Here is a 21,075-nt window from a genome sequence, read left to right as displayed (position 1 = left end):
TTACACAAGGACTCTACCTCTGCAGCCCTGTAGCAGCCAAAAGATGATAACTCTCTCTTCCACTGGGTTACTGTGTATGGTCTGCACTCACAATACATGATTTTCTATTTCATGCTTTGCCTCTCACTTGTCTTTAACTTAATACATCTTATTCATTCTTTATCTTTCACCTGCAGGATCAAGGAAAAATTGGTGTGATCTTCAACGTGGGAACAGATGACATTTCCATCGATGAGCCTGCCGTCATTGTAAATGATGGCAAGTACCATGTTGTACGCTTCACACGCAGCGGTGGCAATGCCACTCTCCAGGTGGACAACCAGCCAGTCATTGAGCGTTATCCACCAGGTAAGATTTTGGGAGGGATGTAGGTGGTAATGTAGTACACAAAGAGGAGATAGATAGCTGAGACTCGAGACAGAGAGGACCCAATGTCTAACTTTCCAACATAAACCTAAGAAATGCACGGACATGGAATGCATACATAAGAAAATCCAAATATGATTGGAAATTTTGCCCTCAGGCAGACTGATTTATTTATGTATTTTTTACTCAGCACATCCATCCAGGCTTTTACATTAATCTGAGCCATTTTTTATCCTATAAGCTCTTTGTGTAGTTGCCACATGGACATCAGGACAAGCTACATTGCACAATCAATCTAGTAACAATCAGAAATTGACATATTCCCGTTAAGTTGACTTACCAAGTGTATCTACTGTAGCAGTAAATGAATTTTAATTTGCTGCAGTAATTTCTATAACCAGCTAGGCTGTGTGGTGGGAGGGATCCTGCAGATGAGAATAAGATCCTAAATGAATTTTGTTAAAGTAAAGAATGTTTTAGTTAAACCTAAGCACCAAATTTAATTCATTTTTTTCTGTAAAATGGGTTGTTATGATGCATGCGTGATCCAGGTTGCATGTTTTCATCCCAAAAGGCATCACATCACACTACACGCCTTGGTTTTAGTATCTGTTTTTAGTATATGTTTTTCTCTTTTGATTGCTTGTTTCTTAGTCATGGGTTGTTTTTGTGGAAGGAGACTATAAGCTCAAATTGTTAATGTGTGTACACACACACACACACACACACACACACCCACATATATACATATATGTGTGTGTGTGTGTGTGTATATATATATATACTTATATATATATACATATATATATATATATATGTGTGTGTGTGTGTGTGTGTGTGTGTGTGTGTGTGTGTGTGTATCATCTTGCCCAGGTTGTTCAACAGAAACAATGTTGCCTAATCTTGGTGACATCAGGTCAAAATATTAGCTATATTTTTATTAATTCAGCCAGTAAATTATTGTTGGCATATGGCATGTTTGAATTGAATATGCTGGTATCATCTGTCCTGTACTGACAAAAGCACATACAGAAAGATCACCTTTTTCACACAAACAGATGGACTGATGTGGCTTCACTTACATAAATACTTTTTTTCTTTTTACCCAAATCACAACTGTCTGATATGACTCAAAACACACGTCTAGACTTCTTGTCAGCTGTGACGGTCAGCCTTCAGTGGTTTTCAGACATTTTTGCCTGTTTTGCAAATGGTTTGCATTTATGTTATTCATTTTTATAGGAAAATGGTTAAAGCCAATAGCAGCTACCATAAACAAGGGTAATTTTGCTGTGAAGAGACCGAACAATGCCAGGGAATTACTGTACTCCATAGTCTAACAGCATTAAAGGCTTAAGTGACAATTAAGTGCAAGGAAACATGACTGATTTTAGTGGCTTTAAATGGATTTTAAAATAGGCACCAAACATCGTCAAGCAAGGCATAATATACAACACTTTCTAACAGGGCCATTAGTGTTAAAAAAAAAAAAAAAAAGGCTGAAATGACAACCCACAGCTGTCAAGGACTCGATGAATGTGCCACTTCTGACAAAATTTTATCATCCTTTCACTTAAATGAAATATGTAAGCCTACAATGAAAACATAGCCTATGTAATGTAAGCCTCACTGTAACTGTCATGCACTGTCACACATTGTGCCTCCTTTTCCATGTTTCTCTGTAATCCTAATCCTTTTTATCCATTCATTATTATCCCATGTCCAACAATATTGTTTGGTTGAAACTGAGTTTACACACGGTGTACGGTTGGTGCGGGGGTAGGCATATTCTCAGCTAGCCTGTTATTCATCTTAAAGTGTACATGGAGGACTATGCATGTGGACTATCCGTGCGTCATGCACCATTTATTCATTGGGCCCCTATAGACTTATGTGAATATAGTGTTCTTTCATAAGACATCTTACTGCATCTCATGGAAGTAATACAAAAGAATGAGCACACACACACGCACACTGTGAAAAGACTCATATAGTTACATATGTGAAATTTCTTTATGTCATCAAGAATTTACTGGCTAAGCTGAGCACTCTGTGACTGATTGGTTATAGAAACTACCCAGCATCAGATCAGTACTAGACCACATAAAAGTGTATTTATGCCTTCAGTATCAACAGGACACTCTGAACTTTCATTGTTTTTAAAGTAGGCATTCCCTGCTGTACTGAATAATCACTCTTCTTTCTTTGCATGTCTTGAATGAGGACCACAAGCCAATGCAAGGGCTGATTTCTTTTATTGTTATAATTATGTGTATCAGTGTCGAGATCACAAAAAACTCTTCCTTTTTATCACATTGCATACTGTGTTGAATGGACTGCTTAATATTTCTGTAATATGTGGCTGAATGACCTCTTTGTGTTGGTTTTTGTTTTGTTTTTGCTATGTTTTTTTTTTCTTCTTTAAGATATTGAAATTATTTCCTTTTTTACTTTACTTTGTATTTCCTGAAGACTGATGCTTTGCTAAACAAGGTCGCAATTAATTAAACAGCACTAACTAGCCTAGCACTTTATAAATAGCCTAAACGTTACTCTAATTAGCATAACACTGTTACTCACAATAACCAGATAACACTAAGTAAAGCACAAGTTTCTTTTAACTCAGAGCTGGGTTAAAATTGACAACTTGTTAAACCTGTCAGCCATGATAACCCTGTTTCTAACCATGTGATCTTTCAACTTGCAGACTTTAACCTTTAACCTGTCTCTCCAAATTCTTTGAAGGGCACTATGATAATGAACGACTGGCTATTGCTAGACAAAGAATCCCATACAGACTTGGTCGGGTAGTTGACGAGTGGCTACTCGATAAAGGTAAAAATTAATTAATTAATCCATGAAATAATTATTAAACCAACTTACCTTTCCCTATGAGTGGTGCAGTGCCAAAAGACAAGGGTGACAAGGATCAAATACTTTTTACCCATACGTATGCCACTATAGGATTCAGTCTTTAATTGGACTTGCAATTGGCTATAAATTTTGACGAGCGCAATATAGCCATATTGAAGTGGCATTCAAAATAATTTACCTCATGGAATTAGTCACATTTAAATAGTAAGCATATGGGTGTAGCATATTTGCAATTTATCCTGTGTCATCCTTATACCTTGTGGAGAAGCTGCACCTTCACAAAGATTTTAAACCAATTAACTAAAAACACATAACCCTCCACTAACTCTGCAACATCGTCCCCTTTAATCACTGTGTTATAATTAGGCACTGTGTGTAACTATTCAACCATAAAATCACCTAAATGCTGGATAACACTGTGCCTTGTGAAACTAGCACGTGCATTTGAATTAAGCTAACTTGGCCTCATTACTTCTAAAATGATACTTTTAAATCTAACTCACTGAAGTGATCAGATCAAAAGACCATCATTCCCCATCTTGCACCCCACAACCTTGTATTGCCTGACCTTGTCCTCCGACAACCACGTCAGACTCCCAAGTTGAAGAGTTTTGCTGCGACAGTGGTACTCAGGCTCTGACAGGCTGTTAAAGTAGATCACTGTTTGCAGCCATTAACTCCGCTAATAAGTATTCTCCTGAGATGGGCCCATTACTGCAGTCCTCCTCCTCTGATATAACACTGCTTATCAGTGAAGCTGCTGACAATGGAGGGGTTAGATATCATAGCCTCTTTCACGAGGTGAAACAATTGGACGGGGGGAATCCATCCAGAGTGTCCCAAGTCCCAACGGAGCTCGCTTTAATGGCTTGATAGCTGACGTAGGACAAGAGGTGGGGGCGCTCTCTCTGCTGTCTGTCTAATTAGGGAGCTGATTAAGTGTCTGTGTTACATTGCTTAACACAGTCTGAAGTATAGTAATGCTGCCATTTCAAATTTCCCCCATGCTTGTAAAAAGTCATCATGTGGTACACTACTTGCACTATTGCACCATCTGTTCCGGTGTTAAGAGATATTCAGATATCCTGGAAAAACATATGTCCCCTTTTTCCCCTAAAGACAACTTCAAATCCCTATCACCGCCATATCAAAGCACTTAAATAGGCACTTAAATATATCTATAAGACTCCACTGCTCATTGCAACTTGCATGTGTAAAGTAAGTTATAAACCTGTCGTTGAACTAGATGACACCAAAGCTATAAACTAATCTTCTCATTAACTTATAAACCGAGTTATAAAACTATAACTAACCATACTAAATATAACTGTCTATAATCACTAAGGCCCAACTGGTTCAAAGTATGTTCTCTTGTAAGCTCTTCCATATGACGTTATATCTACTCCACCGCTCCCTCCCTCTTCTCTCTCTTTCTCTCTCTTTCTCTGTGTCTCTGCCTGACTTTAGGGAGACAGTTGACCATCTTTAACAGCCAGGCAGCCATTAAAATTGGCGGTCATGACAAAGGTCGGCCCTTCCAGGGTCAGATCTCAGGGCTCTACTACAACGGTCTCCAGGTGCTGAAACTGGCAGCAGAAAATGACCCTAATGTTCAGGTGGAGGGGAACCTGCGCCTGGTCGGAGACTCCCTCGCCGTCTTGACCACTGATACCACGTCCGCCACCCCGCTTGCTGTGTCTGATATGTCTACAACCATCATGGAAACCACCACCACTATGGCTACCACAACAACCCGCAGGCAGCGTTCACCCAGCTTGAGGGAGAGCATCTCAAAGGTCAGAGGGTGTAAAGACATACAGGCATATGGGAAAGAGCTGGACAATGATTTGTTTACAGCTGGAAATGTCATGTGTATGTTTTTGCAGGGGAATAATAATAGATATAAATAAGATGGAAAGTTGTATTCTTATGCTGAAAATCTCACAAAAAGCTGTTAAATTCACAAAGGAAATGGCGTTTTGATGGCACCTTGTCTCTGTGATTTTGAATCTTCTAAAACTTCCAAAACAAATTTGTGCTCAAACAACAATTTAGAAAATAACTTGGGGTATGCAGACTCACGAGGTTGGGAGTTAGAAGCTAAATGTGTTACTTGGTTGGTAATATATGGTTGCTTTCGGAGCTCAAAATCTCAGCAACCATCAGCTTAACAGTTGATTGATGGCTGTTGATCAAAAAGGAAATCATCTCGGCTGTGTTAAATTGTTATGGATTGTTCCTTTACAAAGGTTAAAAGGTTGGAAATTTAGGGCCCTATCTTGCGCCAGACTCCCTAAACCCGCTATTTGCGGATTTAGGATTTAGGAAGAGGCGTTCCCCCGTAAAAGTTGCTATCTTGTGCACCTCCCGCTATCCGCAAAACACCTGCGCTACCCGCTATATTACGCATAGGCGTGTTTTGGGCGTTACGCCAGTTAAACCAATCAGTGTGCCAGGTGCCATTGCCTTTAAGGGCAGCCTGTGCTATCCTAAATCCTAAATCCTAAACCCGTGATGGAGAGAGGGAGGTAGATTTTCTCAGGGCTTCTACTGAGGCTAAAGCAAGTTGGCTTTATACACATATTATATATTATATTATAGGCGAGTTAATTCGGGAGGTGGAGCCACATGTGTCCAAGTGGACGTGTCACAAGGTTGTACTGATTGAGTAAAATCCCCGGGTCACACCACAGACACACAAGAGGTTGGAACTATGTGTAAACTAATTTATTGACAAGGTAGATTGGGCAAATAAAATATTAAAAATAAAAATATAGCACAGCTGCTGGCTTATGATAAAACAATAAAATGTGCTGGCGTAAGTGTCCAATTGAAACAGTCTTTCCTCTAAACAGTCTATATGAGTAATATACTCAGTCCATTCCGGCGGCGTCCCGGTATCAGTCCGACCGTGTGCGTGGCGAGGCTCCATCGGGGCGTGCATTGAAGCCGCCTGGGCGCGCTCTCGTAACAGCCCAAACTTTAGGGGTTAAATAGCGGATAGCGGATAGCGGGTGGTCAGGACCACCCGCTATCCGCTTTCCCTAAAGTGTGTGGGCAAGATAGCAATTTTAAGGATAGCGCATGAAACACGCCCACGGACACACCTCCAGGCGCAAATGACGGAGTCGGCATAACGGATAGCGGGTAGCGGGTGGCGCAAGATACCGTTTAGGGATAACGGAAGTTCCTAAATCCGCAATTTGCGGGTAGCGGGTAGTGGCAGCGGATAGCGGGTGGCACAAGATAGGGCCCTTAATCTTTAAACATGTTCAATAAGTATTTCAGTCCAAAGGAACCCTCACCAGTCGAGAAACACAGTTGAAAAATGACACCCAGCTAAATGGCATTGTATGCTACACAGGCGGTGATGCAACGATAATTGAGAGGACAACTGGATGAAAAGTGAAGCAAAATTGTCGTATTTTCCAAGAGAAACAGGATGTTTGGGCAGGACACAACATGGGATGGAGCTGTTTGAAAATGTGTGCAATGGAGGGGGGTTGTTCAAAAGTGTATGATGCTCTTATTTCTTGGAATTTTTTATGAACCCCTCCTGTTACACGATGACGTAACCACCAAAAATATACTTTCCAGTAATAGGATTTTAATATAAACAGCAAGAACATCTACAATTTGGTAAATACTTTGCGTTTACTGTTAAACAGACAAGGTTTTTTAAAAAAGTGTGACTTAAAAGGTGCATTATGCAAAATTTATTGATTTAGATTCAGCTGATAAGATATGAAATAAGCACACACTCTCTGGTCTCAGCCTTCAAACTTTGTCCTCATTCCATGGATTTTGTCAGTCGAGTCTAAATGGTGCTCACTTTTATGCAATTACACTTGGTGTACCTCTTAGGCTTTCATTTTCAGTGGTTTAAGACGTTTTACTGTGTCTCTGTAATATTGGATTTTATTTGATAGCTTGCAGAGAGGCTTTACATGGTTCCTGCAGCTCTTTAGTTGTAGTACATTCCAACACTCTGCTATTAAATGCAGGTCCAACATTCACTTTACACTTAATTTTGCCTTTCACACATGATACAATGAAAGAAGTTCCCCACATAATGTATCCACATGATTGTCCTTGGTCGCTCTACGCTTAAGGTATGGCCATGGCATTTTGGAAATAAGAAGCCAAATTGAAAAGGTTTTTAAAAATTAGGTCTTTCAATTTAGCTCAATTGAATTGTCTCCTTTTGCTGATTTTAAGGCCTGTTCAAATCTGAAAAACTGGCACTTAGGGAAATACTAATTCAGTCAAATTTGTGTAATGTACTGTGCCATGCTTAAGTTGCACAGTAAATGAAAGCCATGTGCTTTGTGAAGGCAATTGTGTTCTTTTATCAGTCATTGAGGAAGGTTGCTGTTAAAGCTTGAAATGAAAAAAAGAATCTTTGAAAAAGTCATCAGCAAAAAAGAAAAATCTTTGCTCTTGTCATTACAGTGGAGAGGCAATTACCAGATCATTTGTATGAGGGTTACAAAACTGCTTATAAAACATGGATGATTTCTACAGTTATGGCTACTGTTTTTGTTTACTTACACAGACAAATTTACATACACTTTACTTTTAACTGAATTCTTTTAATTTACTTTAATTTGCACACACTTGAATACACTTAAGTTTTGTATTCTTTTGTGTTAGTACTGACAGAGAGGGGGAGAGAAAACTCCAGGCTAACTGGATCTACTTTCCTGCTTCTCCGGACCACTAGATCTACTTTCTCATTGTTATTTCTGTATAGTTACTCTAAATGCCTGTCTTCAGGTTGGTGTCCCTGTGAAATCAGAGGAAACCATTTACAGCACGCAGACTGGCATTTACTGCCAGATCCCACTTCACTGTATTCTGGGCTCCGATGTATTTACCTTCGCTCTGTCCCTGACTCGATGTCTTGTCCTCTCTGCCTTTGCTGTCCCCTCCCTTGGCCATGTTTGGCTCCTCTGTGCACCTCAGAGCTCTAGCCCCCAACTCAAAAGCATTACTGTGTTTTTTTTCTTGCTTCCATCCTCACACAAAATGTCCTTACTGTAAATGTCGGATTTTGTTGTGTTGTTATCTTTCCTTATCTAGTGAAGCTAAGCCAAGCTTTCAAGCATCTGCTGTGGTCAGCTATGGTCCAGGATGTAAACAGAAGTGTCTCTTCTCGCATGCTGTGTGGACATCTTTCTTTCACTAGTTTCCACAACAAGGCCAGATCAAGATCTTTGCAACACAAGGAGGTGGTGCTTATGAGAATGCAGTCTTCTTTCTGGGAAACACTACTGCTTTAGTCCACAGGGGCTGCCAAAAGCAACACAAAGGGCTCTAGTTTCCCGGCGCAGCGCGGGGTGGCGCAGTGAGGCGAACCCCGCGCAGAGCTAGTTTCGACCGGCGAAACGGCAGAGGCGGACAGTGTCCAAGTTTCGCAGACGGACTTGCGCGGAGATGGGAGTGGCGGCGCAGCGGGGGGAGGTGTCAACAGATTCGGCTTGGCGCAGTGACAGTTTTGTGCAAAAAGGCTTCGCCGAGGTGCGCCAAAAGCTCGCCATCTGAAACCACGTCTACTTTCAGCGCAAGGCGGAGCGGAGCCGGCGCAGTGGAAGTTTGGCTGGCTGGCGCACATCACCAAAACCTCACAATCAGCACAAACGGTGCCAATCTCCTTTGATCTGACATCAGCTGTGACGGGACAGTTGATATGGAGATATATGTATGTGCTGATTGTGATCGTAGCATTGAATAGTGTTTTTTTCGGTATTTATTGCATCGTTCATGTGCCTGACATTCCTGAAGCCTGCCGGTGAGGTTTTGGTGACGTGTCCGCACTGCTCGCCGGTCTCCGCTCCGCGCCTGTCTCCTGAGCTCCGCTCCGCCTGCGGCAATAGACCTCCATGTCAGCTGTGTAAACTTTCATTACGCCTTCGCGCAGCGCATTTTAAAGGCGAGGACAGGGGCCCATCTGATTGGTTAAATGTGAATCGGCTGTGTCAAACCCACTCCATGCCTTCTCTCCTCCCCTCCGCCGGTAGGAGGGATGGCGGAGTACTTGCGCCACCGAGCACGGCGTGCCAAACTTGGAAAATCCGCCTGGCCACACCCAGTTGGCGAAGCGCATCTGCGCTACGCCCCCGCCTCGCCTGGTCTGCGAAACTAGAGCCCAAAATGAAAGTCTCTTGTAGTTGATATAAATTCATTGTCAACTGCATGAACATGAGTTCTTGTTGACTGAAATTCTGCAGTAGTGTGAGAATAAGCATAAGAGAAAGTGCATTGTCAATCACTGCTACAAGCAACTTTGTGAGATACTTCTGTCAAATGGATAAATTATTATACAAATGATCTGAACTCTCATCCCCCTACTGTGATAAGGCTGTTTAATGTTAAATCATATACTGCCCACTGTTTCTCAATTCAAATTTCCGATATCCAGTCAAATAGCTATCATATCGTTATGGTTCACATGTGACATGTCCCTGTTGAATTTGAAGTTACTGTGCAGGGGAACATACTGACAACCTTCAAGTTTACACTTGGCCCCCTGGTTCCTTGCTATAACTAACGTTACTCGTTATGATATGGAACACATTGTTTTGTACAGACATAAAGCTATGAAATTATTTATCTCTGTCAAAGCCTCACCCATATGTTTGCTAGGATAATAATACCATGCTTCAAGATGTTTCTAGGGTAATATAGTTCAGTTAAAGCGGTATTCTTTGAATAAAATTTAAGAATAAATTCTCACACGCTGAGCAGCCACAATACTGGCCAAACTCCTCCATTTCAAATGAGGGAATTTTAATTCAAATGTCACAAACCTGCCAGATTGGAATTATGTTAGCAGCTGTGTTTGGAGTCCCGCGGTTTCAAAGAAACAAAAGCCTGCTGCCACAGTTTGTGAAAATACAGAGTACAAATTTATGAAAGTTTCTCTTGTCTAGTTTCCAAAAAACAAATATCTTCATTTTCAGGAGTCCATAAGTGAACCATCTATTCTCTACTATTTTGTGGTATTGTTAAACAAAGTCTACTGTGCATAGAAATAGGTATACTGAAGAAACCTGATGCATTAGTATGTCTGACTGACACTAAAATTAAAATAAAAAAAAAAAAAAATGTTTAATGCCCAACCTAAATCTGCATAAAATAGACAGTGAAACAGTGAAAACAGATAGAAGTCAGGATTTGTTTATACACCATATTTTTAGTTTTAATTGCCAGCTAAACTAAACTATTTACATTTCAGAGACATACACCCAGTGTTCTTATTTTGCCAGTAAATACACAAAATCTCAGGCACGGGGATAAATGATAAAAACAAGGTTGCATCTGGATGGACAAAATTTGCATTTTTATTCCCACCTCTGGTGTTCAAAATAAAAACACTGAAGAGGCACAGCACCTCACACTGCAGCTTCTACTCCAGCCATCTATTGAACACTCTCACAACAGCGTGAGCGCCTGTATAGATGATGGGAATGTGCTAAGTGCGTAGTTGTTGACAAATCGATGGTAACACATTGTCTCCACTTTCTCCTTAGCCGCAGAACTCTGATGATATTTTGGTAGCGTCAGCTGAGTGTCCCAGCGATGATGAGGACCTGGAGGAGTGTGAACCAGGGACAGGTGAGTCAGCTTCTGTTGACTACTGGGACACTATGGCAGTAGATGGGAGCACTATTACATTCTTATGCAACTGCTAGGTATATTATTTTACCTGAGAAAGTAGATAAATCAAACTGACTTTAGTTGGTTTTTATTACTCTCAAATTTGCTCTTCTCTGTTCGCAGCCTCACATTTCACCAGTTACTTAACACACTCCAAAATTCACAGTGGGAACTTTTTACACTCCTTTCAAGATCAGTTTTTTTTTTTTTTTTTTTTGCAAAATGCAGTACATTCAACTCTCTGGGCATAGATGTTTTTACAGGTCCCTGCCAATCAATTGTTGGTACTCAGCTGGTCTTCAAAAAATCAAACGGTGTCATTTTTACCTGTATTGTGTCTTGTATACAAGCTCTCAGGTCATGCCTACAGGTCACTAAATTCAGATTTGACTGAAGCAAAATCCTTTTAGACTGTTGCAGTCATTGTTGGTCATGTGAGGCGGCAGGCTTTTTGGTTTAAAAAAAAAAAAAAAACAGAGCTAATGTAGGAGTCTGCCCTTTATTATTGACATGACCTTATCAAAATGATATTGACTGGCACTGCAAATTGTAACTCAAGCACTGATGGAAAGAACCCTAGTGGCTTTAAAGCCTAATGCCTAATGGTGAAGTCGGGGAGATTGGATTTACCCTTAAGATATCTGACCTTAGTGTGCATAAAAATCAACATTTCAATAAAAATGCACTTTAGTTCTCCAACTTTATGAAGATATTTTGCACTCAATCAGAAAAGTTACTCCTGCACATAAATAGTTCCAAAGTCTGGTTTATTCTCTCAGAGATTTTGCCCTCCAACCTTTACCAAAGATATTCAAAGGTCTTAACAAAGGTCAGAGGACTGAAGCACCGTGTGCGTGCAGGAGAAAGTTTTTCCACTGTCAAAGTCAACTAAGCGGACGCTTTACCCTGAGCACCACAACAAAGATGGTCTTTTGCAGTGTGCATGTTGAATTTTCCTCTAAGATACTGTTTATGTATTTTGGCTGCATACCTGGTCAGTGTCTCAGTGTTTGAAGTGATGACTAAGATTACAGCACACAGGTTTCTATCAGCAAGTCACAGTATACCTTATGTGATATGATTTTTTTCCCTACATCATCACATCATCTAATGTGTGTGATTTCTCTTGTTGCCTCCTACTCCTACCTACAGTACAGGTTTGCATATAGTGCATATTTACTGCTATTTTGTTTGTAATATGCTCTGTTGATTGTTTTATGCTCTTCATTCAGCTGGAACCTGTTGTGACTGATCTTGTATGTTTGTGTCTACATGTGAGCTCTTTAATATTCTTACTGTATTGCACTATATCTCTGCAACACTTATACATCTACTGCAGTTAGAACCAATAAATACATACCACTCATTCAAAAACAATGTTATGCTGCTTTTATTTTCATTTTTTATTTTTTCCTCTCTCTTCATGCATACTTCATGAGGTAAAATGTAGATGTAACTAACCTCTTAATATAGAAATCAACATAATATGTGTTATTAAGCACTATCATTGATATGCCCCCCTAATGGCGTATTAGCTTAATTCCTCAGGAATATTCTACATAATGAGCAGATTGTGTCTCTGCTGTAATGAGCACAACTGTTCTGCTGGAATTTCCTAACACTGTTCTAATTTAGGATCCCCTACCTTTTCTGTTTCCTTTCTAGGAGGTGAATTAGTGTTGCCTATAATAACAGTGGATTCCCTTGAGCCCCCATCCATCGCCACCCGTTACCCCGTCATCCCTCCTCCTCCCACCCTACTGTCCCCACTTGAGACCACCAAAGAGTCCTTGATACTCCCTCCCCACCCCTCCTGCCCCCCGGACCAGGAGGGCTGCGGTGACCCTGTGGAGGTCTCGGCCTTCGGCTCTGGGGAGATGACGGAATCAGATGACGAGGACTTTTACAATAATAACTCCCCCATGGTCACTGATAGGACAGTCCTTCCTCCACCCCCTGCTGCTGGGGAGGGTGGAGTCCAGAAACCCCGCCCCTTACCTCCTTATGCTCCCACCACCAACCCCGACCAGCTCCACATCCCTGCAGGCAAAATGAACACCCGTGACCAGGTGCTTCTGCCCCCTGCTCCTCCATCATCCCGAAACACACCAGGACTAACCTACCCCCCCAATTTTCCCCATGTGCCCACAGCCAACCCTACAGCCTCTGATGATAAGGGCCAACCCGGCGCCGTGGAGGTGATCAGGGAGTCCAGCAGCACCACGGGGATGGTGGTGGGCATTGTGGCCGCTGCTGCTCTCTGTATTCTTATTCTCCTCTATGCCATGTACAAGTACCGCAACCGGGACGAGGGCTCCTACCAGACAGACCAGAGCCACAATTTTGCCAACAATTCTACTGTGGAGGGCAACGGAGCAGTGGTCAAAGACAAAACGTCAAGCACAGCAACGGCCACTGTGGCCAAGGCAATCACAAAGGGCAAGAGGAACAAAGACAAAGAATACTATGTCTGAGAGCGAAGACAGAAACCAGGCAAGTGTGGACAGAGACTAGAGGATGAGAGAGGATGCTTTTATTTTGCTCCCCGGTTTAGCCAGGTTTACCACCACAGAAATCCCCCAGGCCACCAAAAGCTTCAGAGCAATGTTAGAACAGTTACATTTGCTTCAAAAAGTCTTGGTTTCCCAGCTCCTATTAGTGATCGAGGCCTCATCTTACAGTACGTGAATGGACTCATCCTCTGTGTCGCAACAGGCACTCGGTCTGCATTCACCAAATTTTTTGTCAGTATATGATTTTTTTTAATGTTATTAACAAAAAAGGAAAAGGCATATCCACTTTGGCTTTGTATATAGCATGGATATGGTTGAGTAAAGAAAGTGCTGAGAACATCATAACAAATTTGCCTAAATGTTTTCTTTGTACTTGTTTGTAATGCTCGATCTCAAGTCTGTGTGTCCCCATTGTGATATATGAGGCAGCACAGGCCAGTTATTGGATTTTTATGGTAGGTAAATAAAGCAGAGAGCAAACCAGTAACTCTGAAAGAAAGCCTTTATTTGGATGCCCATATTTGAAAAGTTATCACTACAGACTTCCCTCTTTCTTTCTTTCTTTCTTTTTTTCTGTTACATGGTTTTAAACCCCTCCAGTCACTCTGCCTCTCAGATTGTCCACAGTGATGCTTTTATGTTTCTGGTGCAAAATCATAACTGAAGCATGATATATAGCTCTCCTGATGAAAATTACAGAATTTAAAAGGGATTATAAAAATTATTCAGCATACTCTAGCCAGTGAACCTTATAGTTTGATGGATGAGAATGAGAGTCATTTTTATGTGAGATATCACAGTCAATGTGCCATGCCATTCCAAGTAGGGAATAATTGTGCAACAGTCAGTCTACGCTCGTGAAAGGCATTTCTCATCACTTGTATGTACATATAGAGGTTAGCCGATTGAAAGAGCATTGTGTATGTATGTATGTTTGTTTCTTAGTGAATGCAGGGGAGCAGACGTGAAGAAGACCTTATGTGAGAGATGCTCTGCCCCTCCTCACGCCCCCCAAGTTTTCATGACAACGTTAAAGCGCTGCAGCCTGAATATCACAGGAATTTTTTTGAACACAGAATTGCTTCTAAGGAAGTTTTTCTGATTGCTCTCTGGAAAGGGAGACACTACCCAGCTCGGGTGAAGAGGCTGGCTCACTCTTATCTCTTTTTTCCTCAAATTGTCATGGGATACTGCAAAAGCACACAGAAAATGTAAACATATCTTTGAGACATAGATATTCCTTGTAAAGCAGCCAAACATATTGTTTTTTTTTCTACCAGTTGCTAAAAGACTATTCTATGAGATGAATAATTGAAAGTTTGTGAATTGTATTGATATTTCTCTGATATTTCGGTGTATCTTGTTACAACTCTCAACACATGACATTTTAGATTGCCTTTTACTTCAGACCAGACAAAAAGCACACACTTTCCTCTGGTAGCTGCAAATATCTTCTGTTTTCACGTTATGGCAGGTTGGATTATGCAGACAAAACACAAGGAGCGAACCAACTTTTTGTTTTGTGCATTTTATATGTGCTAAATCTGTCACTCATTGGATCTGATATAAAGCCATTTCTCTGTTGATTTATGTCTACATTTACTTATTCAAGCTCTGTGATTTCCTGTTATTTTTTTATGAAAGTGCCATTCAACATGGGCTGCTCAGAGTATATTCCATTCCTCACTCATTGCTATTGTATAGTGTTCCTGTGAAATGGATCTCAATGTGTACAGACCATGGATAAAGATGAAAATACACTTGATTATATACTTTGTACACACCTGTCTTGTCTGTTGCTTCTTGCTGATTCATTATGAAAACAAGCACGTTGCATGCATTTAATATTTACTTAATAGATACTTAGTGAAATTTAGGGAAATCCAGAATAAGCTGTCAAATACTGAAATGAGAATTGGATTTTAAGCGTAATTTTCCTTTTAAACATGACAGATAGAAAATGAAACATGGCAGAAAGTGACCTTCTCATGGCTAACTGCTGCAGCAAAAATGAACTGTTGAACAACAATTTAGTGCATCATCAAATATAAATTAAATATGTAATCTCTGATATAACTTTACTGAGCAGGATCATCACTTTTACTTAACACAAGCCAAATAATGCAATAATGACTCACCGTGTCAATTCTAAAGAATGTAATTTTACAAAAGACCGACTTTGCTCAAAATATTAGTTACATATTTAACTTGAGGAAAAGGCGTTTCACCCAAATTACAGGTCATGGTATGTGTTAAAAATGTCTGTTACACTTGAGTTTCATCATCATCATCCGACTGCTCCTCCACCCTCTGCCTCTCTCTTTCTCATAAATCTTTTAAAGGGGCGCTAGAAAGGGGCTGTTTGCCATAGAGTCAAGAACTGGGTGAGGCACGGCTTGCTTATGGTGTATTAATGCCCAGATGTCCATTATTTATTATGAGCTGGTTTAGTGGTGTTCTGCCTGTAACGTAATGTGCTGCTGCTGTCTTGAACAGGTCTCTCTTGTAAAAGGCCTCCAGTTTCAGTGGGGCTGACTTGGATACATGAAGATTAAATTAAATAAAATAAGCCTTTTAATTGAACTCCAGCTGGAGTTCCTTTGGTTTAGCAAGCACACACCATGTGCTCGCACTTTCACACTTTCACAGGTTTAAGTTTAGCTCATGACCTTTATTATACCCCTGTCCTCTTTTTTCTTCATCTTTCCTGTCATTCTCCTCTATTTACTAGCAGAAAAGGCTGGCCCTCTGCCGCACTCTGTAATGACTGCAATGCAACATTAATGCCTCTGCAATAATAATGATCAGAACCACAGTCAGAAATACCTTATTGATCCCCAAGATATATATATGCACACACACATTATGTAAACAATGTGTACATTATGTAAAACAATAATATTACAACAATATATACAGAAATAAGGACTTGAGAATAGTTCCACATGTATAAATGCTGATGAGTAATGAGATGATGATGCTGGTAAGTAGTACCTTATAACATGTATCAAGAAACCAAAAGGGTTAATTGGGAGGATTTCAGTTTCTGCTTTTATTACTAGTTACTGCCCAATTAATGTTATCTTATCATGATGTACTTTCATCGAGATGCTGTGCCAAAAGTTATGAAGCATTCACACTCTCAAGTATTCATTTTACTTCAGCTTGTTTTGTTCCCTGTCTTGTTGAGAGTCGCCATCAAAATTTCAATATCCCCAACTCTCCCAGTCTCGCTTTCATCAGCTCACTCTACATCCTATATTGGCACCATCTAATCAGAACATGTTCTCCCATCACTTCCTGTTGTAAAGCTGACAAAAACACTAAATTCAATGTCTTATGACTACCCCCTGCTGAGAAGATAAAGAACTGTAGGATGGACACAGAAGCCGCAGTTCAGAGTGAGATATACCCACGCAGTGCAAACTTAGGATACTAGATCTTATCAGCGTATACCCTGGGGCTGCTTCTCCACAATATTTCAAGATATTCAGATTTGCAGCCTAAATTATGATGGGCAAGATTAAGATGATGAAAAAAATTAAGATGGTAGAAAAAAATTAAGATGATAGAAAAAATTAAGATAAGATTTCTCTAGAATCTTTTAAATGGATGCTGGAAGGGGGCTGTCTGCTATGGTGTGAAGGAACAGGACAGGATGGAGGGGATGCTACCCCTGTGGCTCAATATTCGGCACCATCGTCTCACAGCAAAAAGGACCTCAATTTGATTCCTGGCCCTCACTCCTGCTGTGTGGAGTTTGCATATATTCCCGCATTTATGTGGGCTTCCTCCCACATTCAGAAATGCAAATCAGGTGGATCAGAGACTCTAAAAAAAACTGTATGGACTTGTGACGATAGAATGTGAGTGTGATAATGTGTTAGCCTTCTGATGGGTAGGCAGCCTGCGTATATGATAAAAACTACAACATCAGATTTGGATTTACCTCTGCAAAGTTATGGCAGCTGCTTTCCTTTGCCATACCAGCTTCTTCCTCAAAGTGATGCACAACAAACAACAAATATGTAGCTTCCTCCAAGCACTGCTATCTGTTTTAGTGAGTATATACTTTTTGCCCACTGCACACCAAACACCAGTGACGTGATGTCTATAGTTGGTTCAACTAATGCAGAACATCAGTTGTGAGAGGAGAGTTTACAAAGATTATGTATCAAGCCAGCAGGGTCGAATGTCCCATTAGGCTGTTTTTATTGAGACTGATGGGCATGTTGGAAATTCTTGGGTGAGATATTGTGGGCTGAGAGTAATCCTGAGTGGAGCTCATGCTGGCGATGAAGGTACGTGAGGTCTGATCTGTGCTGATGCTGGGTATCAATGGGGCTGGTTCTCATATACAAAGAAAACTAACTCAACAATGCCACCATGATGGGAGCTGCCTGGAAGACAAGCCCAATGGCATACATCACTCTCACATCATTTGCTCTAACATCCAAGTTTCTACATAGGTTTTCACCGTAGATTACCCAACTTAGCCATTGTTTACTTAACAGACTGTGTATTACTAAAGACAACTGTTTGTAAAATGTATTTATCATGTATTATGAATTGGGTGATATAGTTTGGTTGAAACTGAGTATGTCTTGAAGACATTACTATATGAGGCTTTACAGTTTCCCTAGTGATTTATGCAATTCATGTACAAATAGCAATTATTACTATGAAAGACATGAAGCACGTTGAAAACTATCTTATATTTCTGCAGTTATAAATGTAGATGTTCTGTAGGAAATCGGAAAAGCAGCTTTTAGAAGTTTCTTTCTGTCTGGTGGTTTTTCTTCTGAACTTCTCTCTCTCTGGCCTTTCTGTCTGCCTGTCTGTTCATTCATGTGACACTGTTGGGAGCTTATGCACTACGTACCTTCATCCAGCCTTCATTTCAGTCTGTGAAGTTCAGTGTTTTTACATGAATGTATTTACAGTCAGAAATGTTACACCTAATGTGCTGACCCACAAAAAATAAAATTCAGTAATGCAATTGAAGGCCAGGCTCGCAACCTGGTCTCCAGTTGCATTCTGGAAAGTTTGAACTGAAATAAACAAACAAAAACATTAGCTTCCGTTCCTTTAGTGTAAACTCAATTTTGCCATGTCCAGTGCCATATTTTGCCATACTCTGGGGCTCACTCACTCACTGATCACTAGGTTATATAGGAAATTCTGTGCTGCACACTATATAGTAAAATCTATGTCAAAATGAAAAAACAGTCGGACACTACCTAGGTCTGCTTCATTCTCATAACTCCAGTATCAACAAACAGGCAGTTTCTCCAGCTCCTGTTTCATGTCTTCCCCAGGCCGTCACAACCCGAAGACAACAATGTGAGCCAAGACGACAAACTGTGGCCCAGACCATGAGGCTGCAGAAGTTGTCATGCAGGTCCATCTCCAAAGGTGCCCCGAGGAGACATATGTGAATGATGGGCGATATGATGACAGGATAATGCTACACTATATAAAATGACCATAAGATGCACATATATAAACCTACACAGAAAATAATACAGCTGCAGGCAGGATACATTGAACACAGCAGAACAAATTGACAAGAAGACCACAACCATACCAGTAGATGTGTGTGTGTGTGTGTGTGTGTGTGTGTGTGTGTGTGTGTGTGTGTGTGTGTGTGTGCGTGTGTGTGTGTGTGTGTGTGTGTGTCACATCACAACTATTTTTTTTATAGGATTTTTAATAGATTTTTTTAAATTACTGAATTGATTAAAAGTAAAAACATTGGTATCATATGAAACTAGACAACCTAAGGAATCCATTGGTACCAAGAATGCCATGCTTGTAGTCAAGGCAGAGGTGTGGACTCGAGTCACATGACTTGGACTCGAGTCAGACTCGAGTCATAAATTTGATGACTTTAGACTCGACTTGACAAAATGTAAAGAGACTTGCAACTCGACTTGGACTTTAACATCAAGGACTCGTGACTTCACTTGGACTTGAGCCTTTTGACTTGGAAAGACTCCCTACTTTCCCCAAAACACAAAGATTAAAAAGTATGTTATTAAGGAACGCTCTATCTCCCTCTGTGTATATGTGTGTTTGTGTTTGTGTGTGCCGACAGCACACACGGGGGGAGGGGGGGGTCAACGTATCGATCACGGAATCGCGGAATTAGCCAAATAAAACGGAATCTATTTTTAACGCGGAATTTGACATAATAACACCTGCACCGGCACAGCACGAGCCAAAAGGCAGAGAAACTCTCCAGCCACAGCAGCGCACTGACATAGATTGTCTAACAAAACGAAGAGGTGCCACTCCGCTGTATTTTCACTGGCTAATAGCAGCACACTGGCTTAGCTTGTCTATTCAGAGAAGAGGTATCACTTCGTCTTATTTTTCAGTCTATGTTATCACATGCATACTACTGCTGATTCATTGGTAGTTGAATTGTTAGGTCTGTTTGATTAGTAATTTACATTACTTACATTACTTAATTTACATTAATTACATTACATTACCAGACGGTGATTCTGCTTTACAATTTGATTTTGTGACTGCAGGATCAAAAAGGTTTTCCCAGGTAGTGTGTTTTGTTAAATTAGAAGACAGTAACAAAATAAGAATGGAGCAAAAAAAAAAAAAAAAAAACACGTTTTTATAAATAAATACAGATTTTAAAAGCATACATATGTTTATTACTCTGTTGTTAAAAGGACTCGAAAGGACTTGAAACTCAAACTGTAGGACTTGGGACTTGACTTGAGACTTGTCAGTCTTGACTTGAGACTTGACTTGGGACTTGAGGGCAAAGACTTGAGACTTACTTGTGACTTGCAAAACAATGACTTGATCCCACCTCTGAGTCAAGGTGACTAAACATCATTCCAAAATTGGGCAAAATACTGGTGCGAGAAAATCCGCTATGGCCATTTACAAAGGGGTGCCTTGACCTCTGACCTCAGAATACCTGAATAAAAATGGGTTCTGTGGGCACACAAAGGTCTCCTCTCTGCAGACATGCCTCATGCTAATCCCATGTAGTCTGGGGCACAAACTATGCAGTTTTTTGCATGCAGTAATGTGTTATAGTCTCCTATCCTAAAATGGTGTATTTGTGCAGACTGGGGCCTAATCAATCTTGGAGATACATAAATTGGGCTTGACTGGGAAACTGAGACTTTCATGGATTGGATGAGCAGGATTTTATTCACATGTGATGATGTCAGCCCCTATAGTAGCCATGTGAATTTAGTGAGACCCTTTTTTGAAACTTGATGTCAATGAATAAACCTATCGTGACCTTTAGGATAATCACAGCTTTATGGAACTTTACATTCACAAACTGGAGAATAATTAAAAAAAAAAAATGAAATAAATTATAATATAGAATCGTGTATCATGAAATATTATATTTAATATATAAATATTTAAGAACTGCCATAGCCTACAAATCGTATCAGTACCCAAGTATCATGAGAGTATCGAATCGGGGATTAACATATCGTCCAAGCCATACATCACGGTAAAAAGCAAAATAACGTGGCTTGGTGACATTATTTGTTTTTCTCTTGTTGTTATCACACACTCCCTACAGTGGAGAGCATGTGGGGCTCGGTCCCTGGCCCCAGTTCTGCCAGGAAAACACAGAGCCGCCCACCCTCCCTGCGCCCATCTGTGACGCCAC

The 21,075-nt window shown here is 40.6% G+C and overlaps 1 protein-coding gene across 1 annotated transcript in view; it reads left to right on the top strand.

Annotated features, from left to right (window-relative positions):
• LOC115372074 (neurexin-2-like) overlaps positions 1-15,191 on the top strand; it is a 161,250-nt gene extending 146,059 nt beyond the window's left edge. Inside the window, exons 17-21 of the mRNA XM_030069784.1 lie at positions 177-348; positions 3,112-3,201; positions 4,708-5,036; positions 10,779-10,857; positions 12,565-15,191. Coding sequence (XP_029925644.1) covers positions 177-348; positions 3,112-3,201; positions 4,708-5,036; positions 10,779-10,857; positions 12,565-13,373 — 1,479 coding nt within the window. The 3' untranslated portion in view covers positions 13,374-15,191. The remainder of the gene's footprint in view (positions 1-176; positions 349-3,111; positions 3,202-4,707; positions 5,037-10,778; positions 10,858-12,564) is intronic.
• Positions 15,192-21,075: the final 5,884 nt, after the last annotated feature.

This window comes from Myripristis murdjan, chromosome 14 (assembly GCF_902150065.1).
Source record: "Myripristis murdjan chromosome 14, fMyrMur1.1, whole genome shotgun sequence".
In the NCBI taxonomy this organism is placed as follows: Eukaryota; Metazoa; Chordata; class Actinopteri; order Holocentriformes; family Holocentridae; genus Myripristis; species Myripristis murdjan.
Note: the sequence above shows the minus strand (reverse complement) of the source record. Positions and strands in the feature narration are given on the sequence as shown.